General features: G+C 37.3%; 2 protein-coding genes across 4 annotated transcripts in view; one reads left to right on the top strand and one right to left on the bottom strand.

The window, feature by feature from the left end:
• The window catches only part of SRP54 (signal recognition particle 54), a 248,683-nt gene that overhangs the window by 84,638 nt on the left and 140,246 nt on the right, over positions 1–23,799 (top strand). The window lies entirely within an intron of this gene.
• BAZ1A (bromodomain adjacent to zinc finger domain 1A) overlaps positions 1–23,799 on the bottom strand; it is a 90,813-nt gene that overhangs the window by 61,822 nt on the left and 5,192 nt on the right. For 2 of the 3 annotated variants that reach the window (XM_006732227.3, XM_081830622.1), the window contains one exon: positions 15,269–15,547. The exons of the other annotated variant lie outside the window; for it this stretch is intronic. In XM_006732227.3, the coding sequence (XP_006732290.2) occupies positions 15,269–15,547 (279 nt within the window). The remainder of the gene's footprint in view (positions 1–15,268; positions 15,548–23,799) is intronic. 3 annotated transcript variants of the gene reach the window in all.

Raw genomic sequence — 23,799 nt, 5'->3', positions numbered from 1 at the left:
TCATTACCACACAGTCCGTAAGCGTTCCCCATTGCTCAAAATGGCTCCTCAAACTCTCATCGGTTGTTTCAAAGCTCAAACCTCCGATGAAGAGCTTCCGCAGCTGTTCAGGCTCTTTGGGAGACTCTGACTTAGACATGACGGCGGTGGGAGGGGAGACTTTAACGATGCTTACTCGGCGGCGTCCACGGGCAGAAAGGCTGCCCATTTCTTTATTGCCTCTAGTTTGAGTTCCTTAACCTCTGCCCACTCTATCTGGATTTTATGGGCTGCAACTTCAGACATATTCACCACAATTGAAATATTTCTCTATCCCATTTTTACTATGCCAATTTGCAATAATTAAAATGTAGTATATCTACAATGGAATATTATTCAACACAAAAATTAAAATGAAGTATAGATGAACTTTGAACACATTATGCTAAATGAAATAAACCAGAAATAAAAGGCCACATAGTATACGATTCCATTCATAGGGAATATTCAGAATAGGCAAATCCATAGACAGAAAGTAGATAATCGGTTGCCAGGATCTTGGGGGCAGAGAAGAGAAGAGGGGAAGAGAAAACAACTCTTAGGCAATCCAGGGGGAGGTTTTATTAACTAAGAATATCTTACGTATATATACACCTACAATTACCAATGGGGTAAATCCCTTTTCTCTGAGAAAAAGTGGTTCAAGATTAGACAATTAGCTATTTATCATTCATTTGGTCATCCTACGTACCATAAACACGTTTTGATATATTGTGGGCATTCATAAAATTGCCTATCTAGTCACCATCCCCATTCTCCTAGGAACTTCATTCTTCCCATACCTCACCTCCCTCCACATGGCTGCTAGTAGAGCTGTCATGTTCCCACAGGGTCCTGGCCAGAGTTAGTTGATATTGGGTGGGCACCTTTTTGCTGAGCCAATACATCTTTTCCAAGATTTTATTTTACTTTTTTAAAGATTTATTTACTTTCAGAGAGAGGAAGAGTGAGCGAGAGCACATGTGTGCGGGGGGGCGGTGCTCAGAGGGACAGGAGAGAGAGAATCTCAAGCAGACTCCCCACTGAGCATGAAGTCTGACATGGAGCTTGATCTCACAACCCATGAGATCATGACCTGAACCAAAATCAAGAGTTGGACACTTAACCAACTAAGCCACCCATGCGCCCCAATCCTCTTCCAAGATTTTAAAATTTGAAATCTAGAAAGCAAAAATCAGTCCTGTTGGCAGCCATGTTTCCTGCCATGAGAAGCATGTAACTGCAGTGAGAAGATGAAGCCAACGAGAGAGAAGAGAGGAGAGATGACAAAGGTATTACATACAGGCAATCAATTCTCTTATTCTTGTTCTTCCTCAGACTTAGCTGTGCTTTGCTCATCTTAGGTTTAGCTATTTAATCTTTCCTTTGATTCAATAAACTGATAACTGACCCTTTTGCCTGTTTTTTCAAAATTAATTTCTGTCACTTACAGCCAAAATAAAGGGAATCATACAATTCCAGAAAGACAAACAGTATATTCAGAGCGGACTCATTTTGGGAAGCTGGTGAATTTTTATAAAATAATAGCACATATTTTCATTAGTGTACATTTTATCATGTGCTTATTAACTCTCCATTAGAAGTACATCTTTAGTATACTCTAAAATACCTAATAGTGCTGTTAGGCACAGAAAAAACCAGGACCATGGATTTCCTGCTAGGAAATATTTGCACTATACCCAAATTGAAGAAAGCAATTGGTTTTACAGCACCCCAAGATTTAAGAACCAACAAAATGTAGACTATGTAGGTGAATCCAGCCCTCAAATCATCATCTTTCTTGGCTCATTTTCCCTCATTCTGAGTGTTATATAGGTTCAATTAAAAGTATCATATGTGGGCGCCTGGGTGGCTCAGATGGTTAGGCGTCTGCCTTCGGCTCAGGTCATGATCCCAGGGTCCTGGGATCGAGTCCCACGTCGGGCTCCCGGCTCAGCGGGGAGCCTGCTTCTCCCTCTGACCCTCTCCCCTCTCATGCTGTTTCTCTCTCGCTCGCTCTCTAAAAAATAAATAAAATCTTTAAAAAAAAATAAATAAATAAAAGTATCATATGTGACAACTTGCTCTTAAAGAATTGAGAACAAAGGGAGAGGACTCAAATTACTAAAACGAGAAGTAAAAGTGGGGACATTACTAGTGATTTTACCGGAACTAAAAAAGATTATAAGAAAAGATTATGGACAACTGTATGCTGACAAACTGGATAGCTTAGATAAAATGAACACATTCTTAGAAACACACAAATTACCAAAACTGACCCAAGAAGAAATAGAAAATTTGAATAGATCTATAAGTAGCACGGAGACTGAATGAGTAATCAAAAACTTTCCAACAAGAAAAGCCCAGGACCAGATAGCTTCACTGGCAAATTCTACCAAACATTCTAAGAATTAATACCAATTCTCAAAATCTTCCAAAAAATTGAAGAGGATATAACACTTAACTCATTTTATAACACCAACATTAGCCTGATACACAAACCAGACAAAGACATGGCAGAACATATAAAGAACTCTTATAACTCAACAAAAAACAAACAACCCAATTCAAAAACAGGCAAAGGACCTAAATAGACACTTCTCCAAAAAAGATACAAATGGCAATAAGCACATGATTAATCAAAACTGCAATGAGATACCACTTTATACCAAGATGGCTATTATTAAAAGAACAAAAAATGAAAAATAATGAGTGTTAGTGAGGATATGGAGAAAATGGAACCCTTGTGCATTGCTGGTGGGAATATATAAAATGGTGTAGTTGCGGGCGCCTGGGTGGCTCAGTTGGTTAAGCGACTGCCTTCGGCTCAGGTCATGATCCTGGAGTCCTGGGATCGAGTCCCGCATCAGGCTCCCTGCTCGGCAGGGAGTCTGCTTCTCCCTCTGACCCTCCCCCCTCTCATGCTCTCTCTCTCTCTCAAATAAATAAATAAAATCTTTAAAAAAAAAAAATGGTGTAGTTGCTGTGAAAACAATATGGTGGTTCCTAAAAAAAATTAAACACAGAATTATCATATGACCCAACAATTCTAAGTATAAACCCAAAAGAATTGAAAACAGGAACTCAGCAGATACTTCTATACCAATGTTCATAAGGGCTTTATTCACAATAACCAAAAGGTGGAAAAAACTCAAATGTCTACCAATAGGTAAATGGAGAAACAAAATGTGGAATACTGAGCAGCCACAAAAAGGGATGAAATTCTGATACAAGCTACAACATGGATGAACCTTGAAAACATTATGCTCAGTGAAATAAGCCAAACAAAAAATAACAAATATTGTATGAATCCACTTATATGAAGTATCTAGAATAGGAAAATTCACAGAGACAGAAAGTAGAATAAAGGTTACCAGGGTCTGGAGGGAGGGAGAAATGGGGAGTTATTGCTTAATGAGTACAGAGTTTCTGTTTGGAATGATGAAAAAGTTCTAGAAATAGTAGTGATGGTTACATAACATTGTGAATGTACTTAATGACACCAAATTATACATCTAAAAATGATCACAATGGCAAATCTTATGTTGATTTTACCACTTTTTTTTAATAATTTTTTTTTGTTCTAACAATAAAGCTTAAGAAGGCTCAATTATCAAGCCTAAATTGGTAGCAAATGCAAATGGTGTAAAAAGAACTGCAGGCTGGGCGCCTGGGTGGCTCAGTTGGTTAAGCGACTGCCTTCAGCTCAGGTGATGATCCTGGAGTCCTGGGATCGATTCCCGCATCGGGCTCCCTGCTCGGCAGGGAGTCTGCTTCTCCCTCTGACCCTCCCCACTCTCATTCTCTCTCTCTCAAATAAATAAATAAAATCTTTAAAAAAAAAAAAAAAGAACTGCAGGCTGACTTTCACCATTGGTTGGCAGAAATAAACCAGTGTTTCTAAAGAGAACAACTACAGGAAATCCTATCAAAAATGTTAGGCAATTATGTAGCCTAATAATAAAAAGGTTCTGTAATTGAGTGACATGAATTGCACAAAAATATGCAAGGAATCAATTAAATGGACCCACTTTAAAAAATGTATTATTGAGGTATAGTTGACATGTAATGTTATATTTGTTTCAGGTGTATAACATAGTGATGAAATGATTCTATACATTATGCAGGGCTCACCATGGTAAGTGTAGTCACCATCTGTCACCATTCAATGCTATTACAACATTACTAACTAAAATATTTTCTATGCTGCACTTTTCATTTCTGTGACTTTTTTATAACTGGAAGTTTGTATCCCTTAACCCCCTTCACCTCAAATGGACCTACTTTTGAAGGGCCTGGGTATCATCCAGGGATGATTTGCACCGAGTTCCCTGTGGTGATGAAGGAAGCTCTTCAGTGAACTTATGAAAAGGTTCTTCAAAGAAATGGTTTTCACTGGCAGAGCCCAGGTGAATAGGCCTAAGTTGTGATGGTGGTAGTCACGAAGGAAAAACAAAGAAATGGGTCTGCTCCAGGCTCAGGTATGATCAGCGTGGTGCCTAAAATGGTTTGACAGTCTACTGAAGGGAACAGTCTATGATCCCCAGTAGAGCCCACAGAACTACAATAATTCAACAACTAATTTATTTAAAAACAACAGAAAAATAACAGAAATACAATTCGCTGACAGAATAAGGGAGAAGCAAACCAGTACAGTATTGAGACATAGCTGAGAATGTAGGAAATGTTTAATATATAAATTATACTAGTTATTAGCAATGTTATTAACTTTGCACAAACCACAGGTTTAGCATTTCTTGCTAATCTAATCAAGGCCAGGCCTCTCGCTGCTGCTAAGCTAAACTTCAGTTAACTATTCAAGATGTCAAGTCAATACCTTCTAATAGATTTCTAATTAGGCTTAGTCCATGTCTTTCAAATCCATTTGCTACAGTTTCTTGGTTCTAGTGAGTCCAAAGAAGATTGGAATGTAAAAAAGGTTAAAGAATCACAAATCCACACCTAGCTAGTGGGTCTTTTAGGATACAGAAACTTCCTAAATTAAAGTTATGCTCCATTATTTGAGGACAGAGCGGAGTCTGACAATCAAAAGAGGATTCTTATTATAATTAGAGTTCCTGTATGCTAGGTAAGTACATGATTTAAACATGTTTCTGTCTTCATACCAACTCCACAAGTCATACATTTTCCAGAAGATGAAAATTTAGGGTCAGAAAAGTGAAATCATTTGCTCATGATCATACAATCAGTAATGATACAGCCAAAACTTTAGTGTTGACTCTGAAGCCCATATATTTTCTAATCTTCCACTCTATTACTGGAGTTGGGGTGGCGGGGTGGGGGGGAAACAGAAACACTGTATTGACCCAAGGGTATTTCAGAGCTTTAAGCCCAGGCAGTCAAGAGGCTCCTAAAGTGCTTATGACTTAAACACTTTTTTTTTTTTTTAAAGATTTATTTATTTATTTATTTATTTGACAGCGAGAGACACAGCGAGAGAAGGAACACAAGCAGGGGGAGTGGGAGAGGGAGAAGCAGGCTTCCCGCGGAGCAGGGAGCCCAATGCGGGGCTCGATCCCAGGACCCTGGGATCATGACCTGAGCCGAAGGCAGACGCTTAACGACTGAGCCACCCAGGCGCCCCATGACTTAAACACTTTTAAGAGTGAAAGCAAGTCTGTGGAACAGCAGTCAGCACAGAATGAGGACACAGCAGAAGTTAGCCATAAAGCTGTAACAGTGACAAACGAAACAAGGAAATAGCCTTTTATAAGAATATGTGGTATATACCTCTTCCCCCCAAAAGTTGGTTTTGTTTTAAAAGTAATTTGTTTTAACAGTCATAGTTCAATTTATATCTCAAAATACAAATTCATTAAAGCAAAATTATAAAACATTCTACAACTGAAACATATGCAGAGTAGGCACTTGGAGTAGAAGACAAACAGTCAACAGCAGAAGGAAAGAAGACTAGAAACTTGGGGAGACTTACTTGACATAAGGGACTGTCTCTGTTTGGGTCTCTAAAAATGGAATATGGCATACTTTATACCTGTTCCCCTGTGCTGCCTCATTAACCTTTATTTTGTAATACAGGTGTCAAGAACATTTATTTTAAAATGCTATGCTTGGATACTTACTTCAACTTTATAGGTAGAAACAGAGTATATATGCTTAATTTGAAGTTCAGAGTTTAAAAAAAACCCCTCAAATTAAGGTGGTTATGTGATACTTAATTTAAGTGGAGGAAAGTAGACCACTCAACAAGTCTGCTATTTCAAACAAGAAGACTGAATTGTGTTGATTACTCATCAGTGGGAAGAAGAGATCAGAAAATGTTGCTTTGTTAACTGCTCACTTTTTAGACATACTGATAGAGTAGTTCAAAGAATGTTTCATTTTGAACTGTTCTGAGACTCTTTATGGACCAGAGAATCAGGTCTTATTTTTCCAATTGGCATCTGACCTATTGTAAACCTAAATATCATTAAGATAATAAGAACCATCAGATTCTTGGGGTGCTTGGGGGGCGTCTCAGTGGGTTAAGAGTCAGACAGACTCTTGATCTCAGCTCGGTCTTGAGTTTAAGCCCTGCGTTGAGTTCAAGCCCTGCTCGTGTGGAGCCTACTTAAAAAAAATCATTATATTCTTATTAAAGGTTAAATTTATTATTAAAAGATATATAGTTCAAATGAAAATCTTTGGAAATAAAATCCTAGGTATGAGACACACGGGTTAAATCCTACATATTTCTAATAAGTGTCAAATACCTGGATATTGTCGGCATGCTATTTAAGCTCTTTAGTATTCAAAATTATCATCTTAAAGCCACAAGAGTTAGTTAGGCTGAAGTATAAATCAAATTTATCAAAGCTTCACCAAAATACTTTAAAATTCCAACTAGTATATTCATATTCACAGGCATTTAAAGTGTTTCTGTGCTCAGCTTTATGTTAGCCTGGCAGTGACACCAACATGTAAGAAGACATGATAGCCTTATGAGAAGGCAAGACCAACATATGAAGATCAGAGACAAGTAAACATAAATACAATAAAATGTCACTACAGTTTTAGCAGCAAGTGACCTTTCGTTTCAACATATAGTATTTATTTTTTAAAAGATTTTATTTATTTGAGAGAAAGAGTGAGTGTGAGCTCGAGGCAGGGAGGGGCAGAGGGAAAGAATCTCAAGCTGACTTGGGGCTCAATCTCACAACCCTGAGATCATGACCTGAGCCAAAATCAGAGTCCGATACCCAACCGACTGAGCCACCCAGGTACTCCACCAACATTTCGTATTATAGAACACTTAAATTGGAATTATTTAATTCCAATTATTTATTATATTATATAATTATTATATTATAATAATTCCAATAATTATTTAACACTTAATCAGAATTATTCTCTTGGCATATGTTTTTAATTGAAACAAAGGATTTTGCCTGGCCTTTAGTGATGAGTAGATTCTATTTGTACTTTTTTTAAGTAGGCTCCATACCCAGTGTAGAGCCCAACGTGGAACTTGAACTCATGACCCTGAGATCAGGAGTCGGACACTTAACTGACTGAGCCATCCAGGTGCCCCTCTATTTGTATTTTTACCACTCCTTTTCCTTTCATCGAAAATTTTTTTAACTTATGTCATTTCACTTATTTCTCCTTTAACTTTTATCTTTGGATGGTCTCTGACTTTGTCTAAGATAGATAACCCCATTTTTAAAATAGTAATTCAGAACCATAGGTCAAATGAATTCCACTTACATACCATACTATTGGCCTCTAAGACAGCATGGAAAATTAACAAACTACAATTTTATCTTGTTCTCAGAAAAATTCAAAGTATCTATGAGGTAAGTTGTTCATTGAAAACTGATCTTATATTGGCCACATGAAAAAGAGCACGAAGTAGGTAGGAAAAGATGTAGGACACAGATTTTATTCAGAAGAGGCTCAAATTTCTCAGACCTGAACCTGTGTAATAACCATGTAGAAATGAACTTCCCTTTTATTTCTAACAGCAATCTCAGGACAGAAGTAGATAAACATAGTCTCCCCTCTTGTGTGATATTAGCCTCTAATATTCTCCCGCCACAAGGAACTAACTTCAGAACTATTGTTCTACTTCACCATCCTGCTACTAACCAGTGCATTGAGATACAAGTTGAAGCAAACAAACATTTGATTCCCTTTTATGTTAGGAAAGAGGTGAACTGCAATTTATTAGCCAACTCCCCATTTTTATCATTTTTTCTTACCCCCATGGTAATGACTGTAAGTCTGGTGGAGATTCAGCTGACTGTACTTGGTGTTAGTGCAAAGGATCAATAAAGAAGTTGCCACAGAGACTAACTACCCTCACCTGCAACATTTAACATTCAAAGACTTTTGAAAGGCATTAGGCAGATGCTCCTAATGGCTAATGCAACTTGAAGACCCTTAGAATACTGAAGAAAATGAGTTAAGTTTGTATGATTAAACTTTACTATTTTGTTAAGCTGAACTATTTTGTTGAGTCCATACAGAAATACAACATAAGCTTTATAGGTGATTGAAAATAAACTTGTTTAGAAAAAAAATTCATTTTCAGAAGCGCCTAGGTGGCTCAGCCGGTTAAGCATCAGCCTTTGGCTCAGGGCATGATCCCAGAGTCCTGGGATTGAGCCTTGCATCGGGCTCCCTGCTCAGCGGGGAGCCTGCTTCTCCCTCTCCTTCTCCTGCTTCCCCTGCTTGTGCTCTCTCTCTCTGACAGATAAATAAAATCTTTAAAAAATCATTTTCATTTATTTTTGTGACTGCTTAGGGATTTTTAGAGTATAAAAATGTTTCCCAGGATGGCCTCCTAATACATTATTATGCAAGTAAATAAGGATTCTAAATTTTCACTGTTGAACTTGCAATGACAATCTAGGAATCAGGTTGTAAGTCTGGGTCTTTGGTACATACAACAAACACAATATATATCTAAAGAAGGTGGTTTCCACTTTAACTTAGAATTCCAAAGAAAGCATAGTTGTCCCAAACAGTCTCCTTTTTTTTTTTTTTTTTTGGTATTAAAAATTATATCAACATACCTAGGGTCACTGGAAACAATTTGGGGATGTTGCTAAGGACTCTCTTTGGCTGAGAACCAGAAATTTTGACCCTGTACTGGGGCACCTGGCTGGCTCAGTCAGTAGAGCATGCGACTCGATCTCAGGGTTGTGAGTTCGAGCCCCATGTTGGGTGTGGAGCCTACTTAAACAAACAAACAAAAAAGATCAGTAGTGTAAGCTGAGTGACAGAAAGCCTTCTTTCTGAAAAAGAGTTATAAAACATGGAGTGCCTGGGTGGCTCAGTCAGTTAGGTGTCCAATTCTTGATTTTGGCTCTGGTTGTGATCTTGAATCCTGGGATTGAGCCCAGAGTCCAGCTCCCCACTCAGTGGGGAGTCTGCTTGAGATTTGCTTTTCCTTTCCCTCTCCCCTCCCTTGTGTGCGTATGCTCGCTCTCTCAAATAAATAAATCTTAAAAAAAGAGTTATAATACAAATTTGACTAATACACATTGCTAAAAGTTCTATACTATCTTTACACCTAAATAAGAAGTCTTTCTCCTTTAATCCTTTTTTACTAATTTATATTTTTCTCTCTCTGCCTTCAAATTTCTAGTCAACCCTTTCCCAAAAACTTCTCTTTGATTAATCCCACCTGGATCATGTCACTAACATTCAAGCATGTATGTTTAAATCAAAACCACTAGATTTGGTCCTCAGTTATATCTTTTATGTTCATCCTATCTTCTCAATATATTTAGTATTTCTCTTTGTCTTCAATATTAATGCAGTTTAATTATGATTCACTAATACCATTTAGGCCAGCAATACAAAAAAAGAACCCAAAGATTTAAAAGTTCATTTTCTTATTTCCACTTCTAATAAATACTAAGTGCCTACTTTCTATAGTATAGGTTTTAATGCTAACTTTTTCTTACTTCATTAGACTAAAGTGCTTAAAGCACTCCACCAATGAAACATAGAAAGCTACAGGGAATATACTTTAACAGTTGAATAGTTAAAATCTCTAGTTGGTTGGTCACTATTTAATGCCAAAACCAATACCAGTTTCTAAGATTAAAAAGAATTCTATAATCTTTATTTTACATGACAATTCTAAAAACAATATTGAACTGTAATATCTTACGCTTCTTAATTAGGTAACACTTTGTAAATTTTAAAGATCTCTAAGTAGTATAGGGATAATATTTGGGAAAATGTGGCCATAACTGAAATTCTTTGGTGCAAATCCAATTCTGCTATTTCACTGGTTTAAACTACATTGGGGAAAAGGTCTGTCAGTCAAGGGTCAGAGATTATTTTTTTTTAAACGATTATTTATTTATTTGAGAGAAAGAGAGAGAAAGAGACTGAACACATTGGGGGGAGGGGCAGAAGGGGGGGAAGCAGACTCCCCGCTGAGCAGGGAGCCAGACCTGGAGCTCATTCCAGGACCCTGAGATCTTGACCTGAGCCGAAGGCAGATGCTTAACTAACTGAGCCACCCAGGCACTCAGGTCAGAGATTATTTAGAAAAAAATGCAGTTTTTTTAATTTTCAAAGGGAAAATTCATATAAGGCTAGCAAAAGGAATAACTTTCTCCAGCCTCAGAAAAAGCAAGTAAGCTTTTTAGGAACCAATATTTTAATCAGGTTACGCAAAACCAATTAAAAATGCACATCTATGTCTTTTGATATAAGAAGATATCCAAACCACTACTAGGTGAAAAAGCTGCTTGCTATTTCTTTTCTTTAAAATTTAGTGTAGGGGGTGCCTGGGTGGCTCAGTCGTTAAGCGTCTGCCTTCGGCTCGAGTCATGATCCCAGGGTCCTGGGATCGAGCCCCGCATCGGGCTCCCCGCTCGGCGGGAAGCCTGCTTCTCCCTCTCCCACTCCCCCTGCCTGTGTTCCCTCTCTCGCTGTGTCTCTCTCTGTCAAATAAATAAATAAAATCTTTGGAAAAAAAAAATTTAGTGTAGTATAGAAAAAAGAACTATGTACTAATTTTTTGACAATGATTATCTCTGAAAGGAGCATTTGGGAAATGCACTCTAGGACTTCACCCTTCATAATTTTCTGTGATATACATGAATCTTTATAGGAAAAAAACAGACTTAAAAAAATGATAAACTTCAGTCTTAATAAGCAGAGCACATAACTTTTATTGTTAATGTAAAGACTTTAGTGTTTTAGAGCAGTTTTGAGGTGCATAGCAAAATTGAGAGGAAGATCTAGAGACTTCCCATATACCTCTTGCCGCCCCACATTCATAGCCTCTCATCAATACCCCCCCACCAGAGGTACATTTGCTACACTGACACATCATCATTACTCGAAGGCCATGGCTTACATGACAGTTCACTCTTGGTGTGTTTCACTATGGGTTTGGACAAATGTATAATGACATGTATCCATCATTATAGTATAGAGTATTTTCACTGCCTTAAACACCTTCTGTGCTCCACCTATTCACATCTCCCCAACTCTACCTCAACTACTAGCAACCACTGATCTTTTTACTGTCTCCATAGTTTTGCCTTTTACAGTTGGAACCATACCTATGTGCCTTTTCAGATTGGCCTCTATCACACAGTAATATTCAGTTAAGGTTCCTCATGTCTTTTCATGGCCTGACAGCTCATTTCTTTTTAGAACTGAATAATATTCCATTGCCTGGATGTACCAGCTTATTTATCCATTCACCTAGTGAAGGACATTATGGTTGCTTCCAAATTTTGGAAATTATTAATAAAGCTGCTATACACACTCATCTGCAGGTCTTTGTGTGGACATTAAATTTTCAATTTCTTCGAGTAAATACCAAGGAGCATACAACTTTTGGAAAATTCTGGGTCACCTATCAGTATCATGAGAATTAAAATGAAAGCATCTAGCACAGTACCTAGCATACAGGAAAGGTTCAATAAATGCTAGTATACTTTCAATTCTGCAATGTCTTCTAATGCTACCAAATCATATACTAAGCCAGGCCAGGATATTTAACCATTAACCAGTAGTTAATGTTTATTCCATCTCCTTCTTTCCTATCAGGTGCCACTTCTTGCTGTCAGTATACCTACTTTTTTAGAGGTACCTCTTCATATCTGTTGCTTCAAATCTCCTATGAACTCCAAGAATATCTTGACTGTGCCCGTAAAATGTCTGAAAACAAGTTGCCCAAAGCCCAATTTTAAAAAATTACCAAATACACAATTATATTCTGATTCAGTTTTTCAGATTCTCTCAAACTCTAGCCCTATCCTTCAACTGAGAGAGGACTCAACAATCCCAAATGTGTTATTTGTTGTGTGATTCCCACCTTCTTTTTCCTGATTAAATTCTCCAATCCCAGGCCTGGGGGTGGGGGGAGTGGGGTGGGCAGGGAGTGGCGAAGACAAATTTATCATGTAAGCACTGAGTTCTAGGTCACCATATTCCCAACCCTTCACTGAACAATGATAATAAGGCTGTTAAAAAGAAGATAAAGTTAACTGAAACTTAGATGCCTTAAAACAGCTTGTGTAGCATTTTTTGGAAGACCACGTACAAAAGTGGGATGACTATCTTCAAAAACAAACAACTATGTCTTTCTTAGACAGTGAAATTGTTAACTATGGGGTTTCCTTTCAGATCTACAATAGAGAAACTGGATTCCCAGTTACAGTGGTCCAAGCAGTTACTGTAGTCCCACATTACTACTGATAACTCTCAAAAAAACAAAAAAAATCCTGTCAAATTGCATGGCCCCACTATACACATTCAAATACTAACAAGGCACCTGTATCAAATGGCAATATTGTATAATACAGCTTAAAAAAATTCACATTCATTGTATCATTTCATCCTATATGGTAAACCTATAAGGCAGGGGTCCATTTAACAGATGAAAAAAGACTAAAGCTTAAAGAGTTTAAATTACTTGCTCAGAGCAAATAAATGGCAGAATCCGAAACTAAGGAGACAATGATACAGTGAAAGAAATGATTTTGTAAGTCAACTCTACTTGAATTTAAATCCTACCACTTACTACATGTTAAGACTGGAATGGGAGCTCCGTGACTTTGTTTTGTTCACTGCTATATCTCCAGTGTCTAGAACAGTGCAAGTCAAAAGCAGGAGATCAGTAATATATGACAAACATTACCAAAAAAATCATTTGACTTCTTTGGACCTCTATTTCCTCATCTGTAAATGGAAACAATGAGGTCGTATCTGCTGATATGATATGATATGATATGATATGATATAATATAATATCCTAGTTCAGTGTTCTTTACATAAGACCACTGATTCTCTCACTTCTCCTGTAAGCTCTAAGGAAGTAGCAGAGAACAAATATCTATACAAGGCAGGCAAGCTGGGTGGTAATCAGGATTGGGAGGATAAAGAGCTCAACTGTTGCCTCAGTCAAGTAGTCTGGTGTTGTCTTTGCTATTCTGCCATACCAGTGACAAAGGATCTTCTAGAAGAATCTGTCAGCTGACTGCTTATTTCAAAACAAAAAGTCTTGGCAAGGAGGGAAGCACCTAATCTATATTTGTAAAATGCAACAAGGAAGAGGGGAGGAAAACCTAAAGGTAAATGAGACAGTAAGAAAAGAATACTGAGGTGAGAAGATCCAGAGTACCTATACTGACTAATTCAACTTAAGAATGGCCTCTATTCCATTTCTCTGTAATTTAGCAAGCTCTTTCCAGTAAATCTAATTCTGGTGGATGAAGCAGTCTTTAGGACCATTGGTAGGTACTACCAGAGATCGAAACAAAAGGTATATGCTATTAATAAGTAGGAACAAAAATTAAAAGCAAAGGGAGATGGTACTGGTAATGGTACCATCCAGAAAGTGAAAAGACAACTCATAAATGGAAGCAAATATTTGCAAATCATATAAGGGATTGTATCCAAAAACACAAAGAACTCTTACAACTCAGTAATAAAAAAGATAAATAACCCAATTTAAAAATGGGCAAAAGACCAGGACAAACATTTCTCCAAAGAAGATATATAAATGATCAGGAAGCACATGAAAGGATGCTTGACAGAGTCATTAGGGAAATGTAAATGAAAATTACCAAAAGATACCATTCCACACCCACTAGGATGGCAAAATAAAAAAGATGGACAACAACAAATTGTCCATAGATATGTCTTGGTGAGGATGTGGAGAAACTGCAACTCTCATACATTGCTAGTGGGAATGTAAAATGATGCAGTTGCTCTGGAAGTTTGGAGGTTCTTCAAACGCTACATATAGTGTATATGACTTAGCAATTCTACCTCTAGGTATATACCCAAGAGAACTGAAAACATATGTTCACACAAAAACTTGTACATGCATGCCTGTAACAGAATTATTTATAATAGCCAAAAAGTGGGAACAATCTAAACGTCTGTCACAGAATGTGATAGATCCATAAAGTAGAATTTATCAATAAAAATAAAATACTGATACACGCTACAATGTGGATAAACTTTGAAAACAATACAGTAAGTGAAAGAAATGAGACACAGGATACTACATATAATTCCAAGAGGCTATAAAAAGTTTTAGAGCAAATAAAGATTATGATGATAAATATCAGTGACTAGCCCATCACAAATACTTAAGACTTCAGGAAAGCTGTAATAATTTTTAACTTAATGCCATAGATAATGTCATTTAAAATTTTTGCATATGAAAAATTCATTTTTTTCTTGAAGAGCTGGGTAAGAGAGAACTCAGTGGAGAATATAAAACTCAGTCCTCATATTATCAGAGGAACTACTAAAACCCAGCAAGAAATACATGCATATTTAAACTATCAGGTAACATAATGAGGACAAAATTGGTATCTTTTAAGGTTTTTTTTTTAACTTGGAAATAAAGATGCAATTTCCATACAATGGAACTTACTATACAATAAACAAAAAAGAGAAGAAAGGTGGTTCATAAAGCAATGGACTGATCTTCAAGATATTTCAAATGAAAAAGGTATCAAGTATGTTACCTTTGGCATTAAAAGGGATGGGAGACTGTGTGTGTGCACGTGCACATATGTGTACAAATACCTATCCATATACATTTTTTTGGTGGTCTGTATGTCAGACATAAGCTTTGGGAAAATATACTAACATTAGGGCTATCTTTGGGGAGGGTAAGAGAGTAGTGGGAGGAGAGAGGAAGGGAAGCTTTCCTCAGTTTACCTTTTTGTGTACTTTGAATTTTAAGTAACGTGAATGTATGCGTAACGAAAGAAAAAATTAAAAAGTACTTTACCTTGCACCATTGTTCCTAATGACTTCCACGGTTTCTTCAACAAAATAGCGATCCTTGACATATGCAAAAATATCATCGCAAATTTCATGTAAGCGTGAACGATGGGTAAGGTTGGTCAAGTATAAAACTGGAATAATTAGTGGTTCTGGAAAACTCTGAAGATTCTGTCTTGCTTTTTTTTCTGACTCAAGTGCTTCCTGATAGGTCAGTCCAGGTCTACCCGTCACAGCACAACTCCACACAAGACTGTTGCACAGAATGGTTCGTTCAAAAAAGTCACTGATTAAAAAACAAAAACAAAAATCCATTCATTACCTATCATTTCACAAATTTTACATTAAAAGCTGATAAAGGATTGTGTCCTCATTGCAAAATTTTGCATAGAATCATAGAACAAGGAAGGATTTACTAACTGGTCAACTTACACACTAATACAAACCTAAGAAAAAGTATATTTAAACTAGACATTTATATTTTGCAATTTTAAGGTACGTTCAGCTAAAATTGGACTTTAATTTCCATCACTTTTGAAATTGGGAGTGAAACTGAAAATAAACTCAACCTTTCTTTTTTCTTCTAATCTTCAAACTTTTTGTTCCAAAGCAGCCAAAACACTAGGGACAATTTAAGCACTTAAGTATGAACTTTATTTATTTAAGATTTTATTTATTTTTTTGACACAGAGAGACACAGCGAGAGAGGGAACACAAGCAGGGGGAGTGGGAGAAGGAGAAGCAGGCTCCCTGCTGAGCAGGGAGCCCGACGTGGGGCTCGATCGCAGGACCCTGGGATCATGACCTGAGCCGAAGGCAGATGCCGAACTACTGAGCCACCCAGGCGCCCTTTAAGTATGAACTTTAAAAAGCTCTAACATAATAGTGAAAAACTGGCAAATCTAAGCATCTAATGATGACAAAGGTTAGGTAAATTACAGTACTTCATATAATGAAAAATCATAGTCATTAAACAGTATGAGGAGAGTTCTTAAATAACATGCTCACAGGAAAAAAAAAAACAAAACAACCTCCCAGTTTGATTCCCTCCTGTATTTTTGAAAGTAAAACCTTACCAAAACAATATATATAATATGGTCCCACTTGAAAGAAAGAGAAAGGCAGGAAAAGAAAGATAGCCTAAGAAGCATAAAAGATTTCTAGAATGTTATACAAAAATCAAGGCAATAGCTACAGAGCAGGGATGGGCCTGGGGGACCATTCTACTGAGTGCTTTTCTTCACTGTTGGAATTTCTTAATATGAGCATTTATTTCTTTTCAAAAATTCTATCCAGTCACTTCTAAAATGCAAGAGATCCATAATATGGAAAGATTTCTAAGGTACATTAAGTAGAAAAAACTCAAATCACTGAATAACACAAACCCATGTTCATTAATTAGAATAACAAAAATGTGTACTTATACAAATACTATATACAGATGTTCCCTATGGAGAAAGGGAAGGACTGCGAAGGAAGGAAGAGGAAAATTTGTTATTCTGAATATGTCTATATTGCTTGAATTTGTATAATGAGCATGTACTTGTATTATTTTTACAATCAACAAATTTTAGAAAATGTTAGATGTACACAAAAAGGGTAATAATGGTTGCCACTAAGTGGTAAAGATATGGGGTAAATGTCTTTCCTTCCTCTATACTTTGGTGTACTTTAACATAGTTTCATTTGTATATTTGTCTGTAGAACGAACAACAACAACAAAAATGAAATCTATGAAAATAAAGAGAAATTAATCATATCCTAACATAAATGAGATCTACAGAGGTAGATGCACATGCCAAGTTACATAAGCCTAATTCAGTACAAAGATCCTTTGAGTAGTACCTTTTAGTAGAGGAGATAATGGATGTATATCATTAAAATTAAAATTACAAAGTGATTAAAAGATAGGTAGATATCCTTTGGGAGTTGAGAGGAAGGAAAGGAGGAGAGACAGGCAAAAATGATCACGAGATACTAGAACAGTTTTTTGGAGGAAGTGGTGCTAAGAGTTAGGTAATAAAGGAAAAGTAGGGTTGTAGAAAGAAATACCAGAGAGAAAAAAGATGAATGTAATACGGTTCTCATAAACAAGAAAATCTATGTCAAATAGACAATTTATTAGCTAAGAGATCGACAACAGAGATACCCAGTAAGTGGTTATCAATGGTGCAGAATAAAATGAAAGAATGGATGGATCTTGAAAGAGGTCTTAAGTTCTACTGCCTAAAACTGCAGTTCACTAGAAAGCTTTGTAAAAGTTTTAAGACTTTTTATTATTGGAACAAACATATCTGTAAGACTTAGGTTAACAAGCCAATATAGAATCAGCACATGATGTATGTGAGGTATATTTCTAATAGTTTAAACTATATTTAATACTGTTTAAGAAAAATATATTTCAAATTTACCTTAACTAGTCTCTAAACCAGTGCTAACAGAAATAAAATGCTAGCCACACATACAATTTTAAATTTTCTAGTAGTCGCATTAAAAAAATTTCGAAGAGGGCGCCTGGGTGGCTCAGTTGGTTAAGCAACTGCCTTCGGCTCAGGTCATGATCCTGGAGTCCCAGGATCGAGTCCCGCATTGGGCTCCCTGCTCGGCAGGGAGTCTGCTTCTCCCTCTGACCCACCCCCCTCTCATGCTCTCTCTCTCTTTCTCTCTCAAATAAAGAAATAAAATCTTTAAAAAAAAAAATTTTAAAGAGAAACACTAATTTTACATATTAATTAATTACTTTTACATATTTTATTTAAATTTAACCCAGTATATCCCCAAATGCTTTATTTCAATATGTGATCAATTTTAAATTCTTTAATACATAAACATTTTAAATTTGGGGGGGTACTAAGTATTCAAATTCCAGTATGTATTTTACCCTTATTGCCCATCTTAATTTTGATTAGTCACATTTAGAGTTCTTAATAACCCCCGGGGGCCAAGTAATGGCTCCGGTGTTGGACAGCATGGCTCTAACCATAGTGATTTGGTATTTGATAGCCTAGGGTATTTCATGCCATGTCAGGGAGACAGACTTTATACTAAGCTGCAATAAACAGTATTTAGATGTGTTCACATTGTTCAAAATACCAAAGAGCAACGCACAAGTGCCACAAACCTCCATTAAACATGTGTTACAAGGCAGAAAAACAGGATAGTCAGTAACCATTGTTGTACATGGCTCTTCTACACCTAGGTTTCCACCTCCTCTTGCAATGTGTTTGTACTGTTTGTTTCCCTTGTGTCTATCTACTCTGCAAAGTTGTTACATTATAGCCTTGCTATGTACAAAGATCTACCCTCAGGAGGAGGGAGACAAGGACATACTACCACGGCTATTTTAAAGCAACCAAGCAAAAAAAAAAAAAAAAAAAAAAACCAAAAAAACAAGCAAGCAAAAAGGCCCAAGGAATGTACTTCTCCTGATTCATTACCTCCTACCAGCATGGCACCATCTCTAACATTTTATACCTTCACTTTCTCACACTTCTGTAATTCTGCTCTTCATCCATTTGCCATACACATTCAAATATGTAGGATTTTGTTAATAGTGAACTCTAGGGGTTAGGTAACAGTGCCTCCTCAATTTCTATAAGAAAATAAGATCATGAAAATTTTACAAGAAGCACATTTTACTACTGTGAACAGAATTCTTAAAAAACAAAATACTGTTTTATATGAATATGTTTAGGCTAATATAGATTATGTGTCCGATTTACTACTATATTCCTTCAACTATCTTCTTTACCAGAGATGAGTATACTACTGGCCTGGAGGCCAAATCTAGCCTTCCCCCTGTTTTTGTAGTTTTATTGGAACACAACCACACCCATACCTTTAGGTATTGTCTATTATTGCTTTCTCACTACGTTCTATAGAGTTCAGTATGTACAGTAGACACCACTGCCTACAAAGTCTAAAATGTGATTTTATTTGGCCCTTTAAGAAAAGTTTGATGACTTCTGCTCTTTATCATTATTTCTTAAGAAAAAAATTGCTTCTGAGTTACCAGCTCGACTGCCAGCAAGAACACACCTTTAATTAACATAAAGTCAACCAACACTCTGGGGAACAAACTAAGGATCAAAGGGCAACATACTGTTAACTTACAGGGTTATTTGGAAAACTAAAAATCTAGTAGAATAAGATTAAGAATGACATGACATACAGAATGGCTAAAATTAACAACACAGGAAACAACAGATGTTGGCAAGCATGTGGAGAAAGGGGAACCTTCTTGCACTGTTGGTGGGAATGCAAACTGGTGCAGCCACTCTGGGGAACAGTATGGAGGTTCCTCAAAAACTACCCCATGACCCAGCAATTGCACTACTAGGTATTTACCCAAGGGATACAAAAATATTGATTTGAAGGGATACATGACTCATGTTTATAGCAGCCTTATCAATAATAGCCAAATCATGGAAAGAACCCAAATGTCCATCAACTGATGAATGGATAAAGAAGATGTGGTATACACACATATGCACACACAAATGCACGCGTGTCTGCACACACACACACACACTGGAATATTACTCAGCCATCAAAAGGAATGAAACCTTGCCATTTGCAACAACGTGGATGGAACTATAGTATGCTAAGCAAAATAAGTCAGAGAAAGACAAATACCATGATTCCACTCATATGTGGAATTTAAGAAACAAAACAAATGAACATGGGGGAAAAAAGAGACAAGCAAACCATAAAACTCTTAACTATAGAGAACAAACTGAGAGGTTGCTGGAAGAGAGGCGGGCAGGAGGCTGGGTTATATGGGTGATGGGTATTAAGGAGGGCACTTGTGGGGGTGCCTGGGTGGCTCAGTCATTAAGTGTCTGCCTTCAGCTCAGGTCATGATTCCAGGGTCCTGGGATGGAGCCCCACATCGGGCTCCCTGCTCTGTGGGAAGCCTGCTTCTCCCTCTCCCACCCCCCCGCGTGTGTTCCTTTTCTCACTGTGTCTGTCAAATAAATAAAATCTTTAAAAAAAAAAAAAAAGGAGGGCACTTGTGCTGAGCACTGGGTGTTGTATCTAAGTGATGAATCACTAAACTCTGTAGAGCAGGAAATTAGTAGGAGATCTTGGGCATGGCTGACTTAACATGCCTTATGTTATTTAGAGAAAAATCAGCTAGATGAAAATTATTTATTACATTTATTCATAAATGATCAGAAGGAAAGTTACATTAATTAAAAATATATTGTTTAATTTTAAAAACCATTAAAGACGTATTACTTTGCACTTTACTTAGTGCTGCCTCAGACTTAGATAATGACATATAAGGCAGGCTCCTAAAATCTGCAGATGACACTAAGGTGGGGGATAGCAATAAAGATTTTTTAAATCTAGAGACTAAAAAACCCTAAATGGAAATCAACAAAAGTAAAACATTATAGTAGTTTAACAAAAATCCTAGCTTAACAATGAATGTAAAAAAGGCAAATTTTAAGGGAAACTGCAAATTCATACTTCTATGCCTTTCTATAGTTTCCTGAGCTTAAAAAGTATTCTTTAGAGCATTCTCTGGTTAGAATGCCCTTTTTCTCCATTCTGTATCTTTTTTTTTAAAGATTTTTATTTATTTGACAGAGAGAGACAAAACGAGAGAGGGAACACAAGTAGGGGGAGTGGGAGAGGGAGAAGCAGGCTCCTTGCTGAGCAGGGAGCCCGATGCGGGGCTCAATCCCAGGACCCCAGGACCATGACCTGAGCTGAGGCAGATGCTTAACGACTGAGCCACCCAGGTGTCCCTCCATTCTGTGTCTTGATAGCTCCATCTTTCAGGACCCAACTCAGATGTTCTCTCCTTATTCCAGTGCATCCTCAACTCCCCAGCAGTTATCAGCTCCATTATCTATGGTCCCATTACACAGGCTCCATAGCACACATGGTTTATGCCACTGTGTTATACATTCATTCCTCACTAGAGGGACAAATTATCTCAGTATCTCCAGACTCTCCAAAGCATATTGTCAAGAGTAATGAACAAACATACTCTTCATCGGCAGCCCACATTTATTTTTATGTGTATCTAAACACAGAAAGTACACATATGAATGTGAAGGAGAGGAAAGTGTCTGAATCTCAGTTTACCACTTGTAGAATGTGTCTTTGGGTAAATTACACAACCTCATTGAACCTGGTTCCCCTCTATAAAATGGGGATATCTTCCATGAATAGTTAATATGAAAATTAAATAAGATAATAATATTGTATGCCTAGCATATGTACACTCAATAAACAGCATCAATTCTAACTGTTCAGGTACCATATTTGCAAAGAGATCCTAGAAAAATATATAGAATAACCAGTGTGAGAGAGGAACAATGTCAGAGGAACTCATGAAAGACTTGAGCATCTTTGAAGAAAAAGTTTGGCATTGCGAGGAAGGGTAGCCAAGAGGGATTAACTGCAGAGAGATTACCAATTAACTCCCAAAATCCAATCAGGATGACCCAAGCATAAAATCTTACCAGCTGCTCAGTGGTAGACCTTCTCCAAAGAGAGCTGAAGGTATGGAGGCTCCTTAGCAACATGATTGATACTTGTTTCTCACAAGAGATAGTTTATCTTACCACCTCTTTAATCTGGCTAGCCTTGAGATTGGCTTTGACCAACATAATACAGAAATGACATTGAGAGACTTCTGCTTTCACCCTCTTGGGACCCTGAGACCAGCACCTAAAGCAGCCCATGTTAGTCTTCCGAGGATGAAAAACCACATGATTAAGAAAAGCCATCTCAGTATTAATATACCACATGGTACACTTTATTTTTTTAAAGATTTTATTTATTTATTTATTTGACAGAGTGAGAGACAGTGAGAGAGGAAACACAAGCAGGGGGAGTGGAAGAGGGAGAAGCAGGCTTCCCGCGGAGCAGGGAGCCCAATGCGGGGCTCGATCCCAGGACCCTGGGATCATGACTCGAGCCGAAGGCAGACGCTTAACGACTGAGCTACCCAGGCGCCCCTCACATTGTACACTTTAAATATCTTACAAATCTATTGTTATATTGTACTTCAATAAAGCTAGAAAAAAAAAGGTAACACATACACATGAAAGAAAGAAAAGCCATCCCAGCTGAGGTCCCTGCCATATGACTGAGGGCTAGCTCTTACTCTAACCAGCCTCAGCCTAGCCTCTAGCTGACTATAGCTAAGTGAGTGAGCACACAGGCCAGGAGAAACCACAGTGGCAATCCGCAGAATACTGAGCAAATAAAATGGATGATTATTTTGAACCACTAAGTTTTAGGATGGCTCATTACACAATAACTGTTAAGACATAATCTGTCTGAAGAAAAAGTGTATTAACACAAAACATGGTAGCCTAAGTGGATAAAAAGTAAAGGAAAGGCATTTAGGAATCTCTGCTACACCATCTAAGAAAAAAAAGACTCATAGACCCAAATATCAGGATCATGTAGCAGACTTATTCCTAAAGAGGAGCTGAAAACCTAATTTGAAGACACTAGCTATGAAGATTCTCCGATTTTCCTTAAAAATTCCATGCTCACCAAATGGCCTTCAGATAATAATTAGATTTCACACATACCTAATTATCAGTATGAGAACTGGTCTGTATGAAAGACATTTTCCCCCACTGTAAACCAATGGCATTCTAGTTTGTGTATTTAATATCTAGAGCTTAATCATTGGGGACATAGTAAAGAAGTCAAATGTCTGGGCAGACAACAGAGTGGTGCCTACCCAAAAATCTAGGAAGTGAGCTTGAATTCGAAGCAGTGCCTTATGTTCTTGGTGCATGTTTCTGCCAAGCTTCAACATATATTAGGAAAAATTCTCCATAATATGTACCATGTGGGTAGTAAATAAGAACATAAACTCCATAGTCTTAGGTATGTGAGTGAAAAGTCCAGTGTCACCAACTGCTAGATAGGTGGTTTTCGACACTGATCTCAGACTTACTCTCTTTACCCCAAATCCAGTTTCCTTATCTGTAAAAGAGGGCTATTGAAAGGCCTGAATTAACAAATGAGGAGCTGATGAACTATGAAAATCAGATTAAACACCTTTCACTAGAAAGCCTGGTTGAAACATAAGCCGGCCTATAAGTAATGAAGAGCTTCCTACATTTTGTATGAAAAGTATAACTCACTCGAAGATGGTAAAAACATTCCAATTCCAAGGGTCTAAATGGCTAAAAAAAATAAGTTATTTTATTTAGGAAATGAAGTCATTCAGTAATACAACAAACCACCTTCCTTATCCCCCCACTCTAGAATTCCTAGTATTCAGACCTGACTGCTCCATTTTTTAACAATCCACAGTCCTAAATAAATAAAAAACTGTCAGCTAACCAAATTACAGAATAAATTTTTATCTTATCTAAGATTAAAGCACATGCTTTATTCTGCTCTCTTTGCCTATGAGTTTAGTTTTTTGTGGGTTTTTTTGTGTGTGTGTGGTTTTGGAGGTGGAGGGGGAATAAAATCTTTTTTAAAGTACAGCTGACAGGGGCGCCTGGGTGGCTCAGTTGGTTAAGCAACTGCCTTCGGCTCAGGTCATGA

Source organism: Leptonychotes weddellii, chromosome 9 (assembly GCF_054177405.1).
Source record: "Leptonychotes weddellii isolate Sample4059 chromosome 9, ASM5417740v2, whole genome shotgun sequence".
Taxonomy (NCBI): Eukaryota; Metazoa; Chordata; class Mammalia; order Carnivora; family Phocidae; genus Leptonychotes; species Leptonychotes weddellii.
The sequence above is the reverse complement of the archived record's forward strand: the minus strand, read 5'-3'. Positions and strand labels throughout refer to the sequence as shown.